At 43.7% G+C, this 9,047-nt stretch overlaps 1 protein-coding gene across 6 annotated transcripts; it reads left to right on the top strand.

Moving 5' to 3' along the window:
• Window positions 1-1,701: 1,701 nt before the first annotated feature.
• MRPS17 (mitochondrial ribosomal protein S17) lies at window positions 1,702-6,383 on the top strand. Of its 6 annotated transcripts, none has more exons than XM_075589929.1 (3): window positions 1,702-1,859; window positions 4,484-4,641; window positions 5,390-6,383. In XM_075589929.1, the coding sequence occupies exons 1-3, from the start codon at window positions 1,772-1,774 to the stop codon at window positions 5,681-5,683; spliced, it is 540 nt and encodes a 179-aa protein (XP_075446044.1). In that variant the 5' UTR covers window positions 1,702-1,771; the 3' UTR covers window positions 5,684-6,383. The 6 variants fall into 6 exon arrangements, with proteins under 6 accessions (XP_075446044.1, XP_075446045.1, XP_075446046.1 ...); XM_075589930.1 differs by lacking the exon at window positions 1,702-1,859 and adding an exon at window positions 1,865-1,969; XM_075589931.1 differs by lacking the exon at window positions 1,702-1,859 and adding an exon at window positions 1,938-2,075.
• Window positions 6,384-9,047: the final 2,664 nt, after the last annotated feature.

Here is a 9,047-nt window from a genome sequence, read left to right as displayed (position 1 = left end):
CTCCCACTGTTGGCACATGAAAATACGTAATCTGAGGTCCAGATGGACAAAGCTCTGTTAAGTCGCCTAATGTGGCATTAATTTAACACCACATTAAGACTAAGGCCGTGTTTATAGTGCCGGCAACGCGACCGATGACGTCACCATTTGCGAACGTTGCACTTCAAGTTTGAGCGACGTCGCTGGCGACAAGGCCAGTGACGTCACCAATGGGGAGGGCAGAGTGCAATAGGAGCTCTGTGATTGGTTTAGACAGTCACATGTGGCGACTGTCTCTAAAAATAATCAAATAACACTGACTACAAATTTTTGGGTCGCTTTGTCACTGTCGCGCCTACTATAAGCGCATGCAACGGATTCAATCGATTTGTTTTGGAGCGCCGTCGCCAGCCACTATAAGCGCAGCCTAACACACATTTAGGCATAATTTGAATAACATAGCTTTATTTCACAGCATTATTCCCCTCTCTTCTCTTAACACTTAGGAGAAGACACAAGTCACGTCATTGGAAGATAACGCATCACTACAATAACGTGATGTAAAGAGATAATTCAGCCATTGTTTTTTAATACAAATAGTTTTTAGGATAACATAGCAACTCAGGAGACATAATATCGTCCCTGTTTTAGGTAACGTCACGAAACGAGCCCTCATTTAACAGAGCCATGAAAACACAAAAAGGGGCGCAAAAAGAGAAAAAACAAAAACGAAATTAGTAACAAAATATAATTTATATGTCAAAATAACCTATAACACACACAATAAAAGAGTTAGATAAAATTGATCTAAACATCTGCACACACACAGAGGGTCGGGCTCTGCACCCAGAGACAGACCCCCGCGATCCAAAATAATCCTCAGATGTTTAAAGGAATTAGTCCAGCTGCAAGCATGGTATTCAGCAACCAGTTCTAACTTTCAGTCGGCGTCCTCGTGGTGTGCTTTGATGGCAGCTTCCGGATGTTCGTCGTCACGTATCTGCGTATGACCTCACCACACAATGCGTTTCGTGTCGGATTGACACCATCAGGGTTTTGGTCTTGTGAGCTCTATGACCAATTAAATACCTTGGCTTGATTGTATCTTAACCAATAGGGATGATAGCACATAAATTACTCTAAGCCGTCCAATTAGCTTACCCAACATAAACATTGCCTAACAAATAGGCTAAACAAACTGATCATAAAACATTTAACAGAGCTTTGCGCTTTGTTACGTCACCGTGTTGCGGTTTCCTATTGGACGGCGATTTAAATCTCAGCACAAAATCAGGGGGACCTTACAAAAAAATCTGAGTTTTTATAAGAGGAAGCTAATGTAAATAACTGAAAACTAGTGTGAATGTCATCCATTGTGTATAGATCACCGGTACATTAGCAAGACATATACAGATTGTTTGCTAAATGCCTTTTTCTATCTGTTGTGCTGCGTCTTTGTTAGTCCCATTCTTTTCCATTGTATTTCTGTACTTAATTATTTTACAATGGATCTGTCACTGCGTCAAGTTTGTATGTAAGTGACGGACTCAAAATGAGTGAGAGTCAAGACTCACTGCCAACGAGTGTCATTTGTGAGGATGCCCCAATTATTTGTATTTAATAAGGCTGCACCCTTTTGCAGCATCACATGGCAAAAGCAATCGGAAATCCCACTGATAAATGAAGCAGCAGTGAGTGTTACATACAATGTGTGCTGTGCGAGGTGTGCCCATGCACTGCTGCTTCTGCAGGGGGCGCTGAGAGATGTGAGACTCGCCTGGGTGTCTCCAGCATGGCGAGGGTTAAGCAAAGCGCCCGCCTGATGTCATCCCGGCGACAGAGGTCAGAGCGACAGCAGCGTGCACAGGCAGAGCCGTGTGGTGAGTGCATCATTCAGTGGCTTGTGTTCTGCTCTCCACACAGCCCAGAGCGTCCTGCAGCAATCCGTGCATGTTATTAGCTGGCTGTCTCTGCACAAGCTATTCTGCAGGTTGCTTTTCACCGATTAATGTTGTGCTGTTCTTCTCTTTAAGAGGCATACTCTGCAACTGTACTTATTGAGCAGATACGCGTTTTGGGGTCCAGTAAGAACAGAGGTGTGTGTGTGTGTGTGTGTGTGTGTGTGTGTGTGTGTGTGTGTGTGTGTGTGTGTGTGTGTGTGTGTGTGTGTGTGTGTGTGTGTGTGTGTGTGTGTGTGTGTGTGTGTGTGTGTGTGTGTGTGTGTGTGTGTGTGATCGATCTGGTGGCTTCAATAGGAAATGCTTAGAAATGTCTACACTCAGCACAAATAGAGGAACTAGTGGTACCTATTCTTATGTGGAGGGTCCTAAGGCCCCGGACATGTTTGGCGCTTGCTTGCGGAAGCGTGCTGATGCGCGCTCCCGCTCAGCACTGAGCCCCTACAGCCGCAATTAAAGCGGCTTTAGTAGGGGCTCACCTGCGCTTGCGGAAGCGCAGGTCTTTAGGGGAATTTTAAATTCCCCCGCTTGCCGACGAGACAGGCCGGTCACGTGAGCGGTTCGCCCAATGAGGGCGAACCAGCTCCGTGATGTCACTGGCCCGCCCCTGGCCAGTGACGCGCCCGACCCCGGCCCACCCCCTGACCGCTGCTGACAGCGCGTGCGGTAAGGAACCGCAAGGCCAGGGAAAGCACCTGTTTTCCCTGCGCCTCAGCGTGCCTCAGCAGGGACCATGGACTCGGCCTAAGAGGTGTTTGAGCATGTGATATTGTGCAGTGTGCACAATGATGCATATTATCATGAGCTTACAGCCTCATTGATGGGTTTAGGCATCAATAATAAGTACAGTCACTGCTATTTTCCTAAAGGGGGTGTCGATAAACAAGAAACTCCACATAGTGATTGGTATAATTTAGGACTAGGGCTGCAATACTAACTGGTAGTGCATAAATACTGCTTGTACCACCAATATGTTTAACGTGTCTATTTACCCGGCATCCTCCCTCTCCCTTATTTAGCTGACCATTATTTTCGCAAAGATTATTAGATTCGGAGAGTGCTGGTTAGGCTGGTGTATGAGTGTTAGGTGGGTATATAAAGTTTAGGTTGCTATATAAGGGTAAGAATTATTCTGGCATATACGGGTAAGCGTTAGGTTGACATTGGGTTTAAGATGGCATGTAAGGGCTAGGTTGAACAAGTCCCTTATTTATTGGGCTCGCCATGTAAATAAACTCTACTTTATTAAAGCTACATTATTTATTAAAGTTTAGATATAAATATTTTTTTTCTTTACTTTGGGTACCAGTACCCTTTTCCCTAAACCAATACCCACCACTGAGGACAGCTGTGGTAGATGTCAAGAAAAGCCCCAGCCTGATAAGGTGCACAGGTAGTGCCATATTTACCAAGTAATATTTTGTCATACGCCGCCACCTGTTACTGGAAGACATCGTAGAGCCCATTCAGGGCAGTGGGCTGTAAGGTATGGCAGAACACTGCTTAGTAAATCTGTGCATGAATTGCATTTTATGGGCTACCAATGCCTTTGCCCTGTCTGCTTTTCTCCAGCTAGGAGATGGCAACAAATTTGGGGATGCTGTATAGTGTGTAAACCAGTGTTTTTCAACTGGGGTTCCCCGGGCATGCCTAAAAAGTTCCCTGCAATTTTCAGGTCATTTGAAAATTGTGCCAAATAGAGAAGAATTTACAATGCATCTGATCTCACGCTTTTAGAGAGGGTCGGGGTTCCTTACAATGCATCTGATCTCACGCTTTATTAGAGAGGGTTGGGGTTCCTTACAATGCATCTGATCTCACGCTTTTAGAGAGGGTCGGGGTTCCTTACAATGCATCTGATCTCACGCTTTATTAGAGAGGGTTGGGGTTCCTTACAATGCATCTGATCTCCGAAGCGCTATTACAGAGGTTTAGGGTTATGCAGAATTTCACCATATAATTATAGGCAGGACTGGCTTGATGGCAGTGCCATTGGTGCTGTTGCATTCAGTCCCGGTCTCTTACCCACAACATTTAAACTGATTGCCGGGTGAGAGCACGGGGCCTCTGTAAGCTCTGGCATGTCCTCCTTTTGATGATGCATCAGCATGACAATGTGTCGTCATGATGTCGGTGGAGAAGGTGCCCTCATTACCACTTAATAACTTGACAGGTTTGAAAGTCAACTCCATTGGCACTGAAATCTAAAGTGCACATTTATAGCCTTAATATTTCCTCGATAAATAAGATAATACAATAAACTGGAAGTGCACTAGAACAATGAAAAATGTAGATTGCAACATTAACATCAAACAATATTATCAATATTGATCATGGAAATTGTTCCACATTAAAGAACATATAATAGAAAATATTTGCAGGAAAAATAAGTAGATGAGCACATAAACAGGATCTAGTCAGGCAAGGGATAAAACCTGTGTTTTGTGCTAAATACATGTGTATCTTTGTCTTTATCATGACATAAAAGGCAGACCTAAAATGAGTCTCTGTTCAGTGCATCCTTCACCTTCCTTTTTTAATTGCAGGTATACGAGTGCCAGTCCTCACCATGTCAGCCGTACGTGCGGTTGTACGAGCAGCTGTCCATGCCAAGTGGATTGTGGGAAAGGTGATCGGGACAAAGATGAAGAAAACAGCTAAAGTCCGAGTGACCAGGCTGGTGTTGGATCCTTATTTATTAAAGGTAAACCGTGGTCTCCAGATCTCGACTCAAACCATTGGACAGGTTGATCTCGGTTTTAATGCGTGCCCCACCCTAGGTTGTTTTGGTTTTAGCGTAACATTTGTGCAAAAATTGCTATTTTTCAGCAACCTTGTTTAATCCCGTGTCTGTCAGAGACCTGCAAGGGGCAAAGGTGCGGCCTGTAACACTTGGCTGAAACCCACCTCCACCCCCCCCAAACCCCCCCCCAAAAATAAATTTTGATGTTGCCTTTTTAACAAGCTTTTTGTAGGTCTGCAGAATTATCCACATTTATTTGTTGGCTGTGTATCAGTTTTTATCAATATGAGGCAGGAGTTTTGCATTGAATTATGTATGGGAATTTTCAAACACTTTAAAACAATGTTAAATATATATAGTTTTATTTTTTATTAAAGCACTTTCAGAAAGCTGCATGATATCAAACACTCTCTTTTCTGCGGAATTCTAGGTTGAAAACCGCAGCCATCCAATTTGCAGGTGTGGATATGTGCGCACCCAAGGTTTTCCCTTTTATGTAATGTTTCTAAAGAGAAATGTAAAAACAGCAGTGTTGTGATGTGGTGACTGCAGAGGATTCTGGGTACTGACATTTACAGAGAGAGCAGGAATATGAGAGTAGGTTGATTTACTTATTGTTATTAGCAGCCCCACATGTCGTCATGGCCTGTTCCTCCATAAAATGTTAATAATTGTTAACACTTCTCTTTTATTTATTTTTTTGGTTTAGTTTTATAACAAGCGTAAGACATACTTTGCTCACGACGCGCTGCAGCAGTGCACAGTGGGAGACATTGTGCTGTTGAAAGCTTTGCCTGAAAGGAGAACCAAACACGTGAAACATGAACTGTCCGAGATCGTTTACAAGGTGGGCAGAGTGGTGGACCCTGTGACGGGGAGGCTGTGCGCTGGGAGCCTGTTTCTGGAAAGTCTGACGAACGCTGATGCCACAGACCTCAGTGAACAGCTCCAGAGTCTGGAGATTTCAGCGGGGACAGCAGAAGAGAAGAGGACAGATCCCTGAAGACTTAACCTTTACCTCCTTGACAGCTGCCTCTAGTGCAAATGCCACCTGATCTCTAGTGACTTTCACAATCCTTTTGAATTGTTACAGGTTTATTACTGCAATGAGGCAGTACAGCACATAGCATACTGTCAAATCATTATCCCTCTGAGATCCTTCCTTTTTTTCCCCCTTTATATGGTCAGGAAGTAGGGGGTCCTTGGATCTGAATAGTGCTAAGTTATGCTCTGACGTTTGTCTGGTTCATGAGATCCTTACCAGAGAAGGCAATGTTGTATTTAAATCCCCTGTGTAAGGTGGGCCGATGGGAAACTGCAACAGATGATGTTACTGCTTCCTATTGGCAGTCCCACGTGACATCAGAGATTTAAACCTATTATTTATTTTTTGTTTGCCCAGGATGGGATATTATCGGCACTTCTTCAGCTGTAAGTATCTTAATAGCACGGTTCAGCTCCTGGGACCCCCTGTTGCCCATTCATGTACCTTAGCACATTTTAGTGTTAAAGATGGTAAATGCTATATGGAATGGGGGCATCGCTAAAAAGGGATTATTTGTGATGAGTTGCCCTTTGACGTTTTGAGCATATTGTTAGTCTTTGCAGCAGACAAGACGATAGTGATACTAAAAGTGACTCTTTCCATGGCACTTTTCAAACATTTTATGTCTGTGGTGATAAATAAACCTCTACAGCTCTTATTACCGAATTGAAATTGTCACTCTTGTTACCCAAGTTAATCAAATGAAAGCTCATGTAGACAGGTTCTGGATAGGAAGTGTTAAAGCCATTGAAGGCTGAGATACATTTCCAGTTACGCAATAATGTTCAAGTGACTGGAAATCCAAGGTAATCGGAGGAGCACGGGTACCCTTCCCACATCCCAAATATGCCAATGTGCTGATATATGCTGTATAAATTGAAACAACCAATCCATACTTCGGAATTCTGTGCCCCGCTTCAGGAAAACTTTATTTTGGTGCAGTACGGATATTTTCATATAAATCCTGCTTTGGTGGGGGTGCTGGAGCTGAAATATCCGAAGAAGCTGCTGCCGGACAACTTTGGCAGTTGAATTATCAATCGCTGCTCTGCTTCCTGAAGTTGCACCTTTAATGCTATGTTTAGCATTATGCAAGGGATTGTGGGGCACGACTCGAGGAAGAAGAGCGGTGTCTGACAGCTCTGCTTCTGAAGATGTCCTGTAGCAGCTGTGTTCTTTCCTTGACTGGTTCTGCTCTGTGGGCCTCCTTTTGATGCACATAATATTTGGTATTCAAAAAGTTTTGAAGTGAAACTTCTTTCGTGGCAGTGCCATCCAAAAAAATCTGATAGGGAAAAAACCTGAAAATTGTCACGAAAAAAATAACGGAAGTGACTGACTTTTAATTTTATTCTGCGCATGTGCAGCAGACATACACACCTCGCCCCCCCCCCCCCCCATCCCCTCCAACCCGGAGCACAACACCGGCCGGTCGCATGTTACCTGACATCTGGTTGGGCTCCAGCTGCCCCGGGGCAGGCAGCTCCACACGTATAATGGGCCCCAGCTTCCCCCCCACCCCCCTGCAGCAGGTCTCTCTGCTGCTGTTGCGGGCAGCCTGCTGTCTAAGTTTGGAGGCTTGAAGGCAAGGTACAGAAGGTACGTGTGCAATGGGGGGGGAGTGGGTGATGTAAGGTGAAATGGGGGGAAGAGGGTGATGTGAAGGCTGTGGATGGGAGAGGTGTGATAGAGGGGGAGTCTTGCAAAGGCTGCCGACAGTAGGGGGGGGGAGCAATGGAAACTGTTGTCCTGGGACCCAGAAAAGTTGCCTACTGCCCTATCTGGTATGAATATTAACACACACACTCTATCCGACCGCACCCCCTCTTACCGTGCACCCCAAAACTGGAACAACCTACCGGAGACACTCACAGCAGCCACACACTCACAGTTCTTTCAAAACTAAAGCTGTCTCACATTTTAATCTGGTTTGTAACTGTTACATACCCCTATAATACATATCATCTCTAACTGTGCATGCAATGACTTGTATATAATGTATAACCCTGTTCACTTCTGTAACTATATTTGTAACCATGTATTATTTATCATCATACAGTCATGTGAAAAAGAAAGTACACCCTCTTTGAATTCCATTTACATATCAGGACATAATAACAATCATCTGTTCCTTAGCAGGTCTTAAAATTAGGTAAATACAACCTCAGATGAACAACACATGACATATTACACCGTGTCATGATTTATTTTACAAACATAAAGCCAAAATGGAGAAGCCATGTGTGAAAAACTAAGTACACCTTATGATTCAATAGCTTGTAGAACCACCTTTAGCAGCAATAACTTGAAGTAATCGTTTTCTGTATGACTATCAGTCTCTCACATCGTTGTGGAGGAATTTTGGCCCACTCTTCTTTACAACGTTGCTTCAGTTCATTGAGGTTTGTGGGTATTTGTTTATACACAGCTCTCTTAAGGTCCAGCCACAGCATTTCAATTGGGTTGAATTCTGGATTTTGACTGGGCCATTGCAACATCTTGATTCTTTTCTTTTTCAGCCATTCTGTTGTAGATTTGCTGGTGTGCTTGGGATCATTGTACTGTTGCATGACCCAATTTCGGCCAAGCTTTAGCTGTCGGATAGATGGCCTCACATTTGACTCTAGAATACTTTGGTATACAGAGGAGTTCATGGTCGACTCAATGACTGCAAGGTTCCCAGGTCCTGTGGCTGCAGAACAAGCCCAATTCATCACCCCTCCACCACCGTGCTTGACAGTTGGTATGAGGTGTTTATGCTGATATGCTGTGTTTGGTTTCGCCAAATGTGGCGCTGTGCATTATGGTGCCGTGCTGCCATTTCCATTTTAGAGAGAAGAGACTTTCTCCTGGCAGCCCTTCCAAACAAACCATACTGGTTCAGTCTTTTTCTAATTGTACTGTCATGAACTTTAACATTTAACATGCTAACTGAGACCTGTAGAGTCTGAGATGTAACTCTTGGGTATTTTGCAATTTCTCTGAGCATTGCACGGTCTGACCTTGGGGTGAATTTCCTGGGACGTCCACTCCTGGGAAGATTGGCAACTATCTTGAATGTTTTCCACTTTTGAATCCTGGTAAAACATTTTATAAATAAATACACACACAGTATGTGCCGAACACGCGCCTTCAAAATCAAACTTCACTGTAATTTATTAATCAAATTGTACTTTCATGTTTATGATATTTATGGCATGAAACACTTTTTAAGAGTGTCAAAACACGCAGAAGTTTCACTTATAACGCCCTACTTTTTTTAATTGATTTTTTATTTTATTTTTTTTCTGATTTTGTCACAAAAATGTGGGAAGTCGAGATA

This window comes from Ascaphus truei, chromosome 3 (genome assembly GCF_040206685.1).
Source record: "Ascaphus truei isolate aAscTru1 chromosome 3, aAscTru1.hap1, whole genome shotgun sequence".
Lineage (NCBI taxonomy): Eukaryota > Metazoa > Chordata > Amphibia > Anura > Ascaphidae > Ascaphus > Ascaphus truei.
Note: the sequence above shows the minus strand (reverse complement) of the source record. Positions and strands in the feature narration are given on the sequence as shown.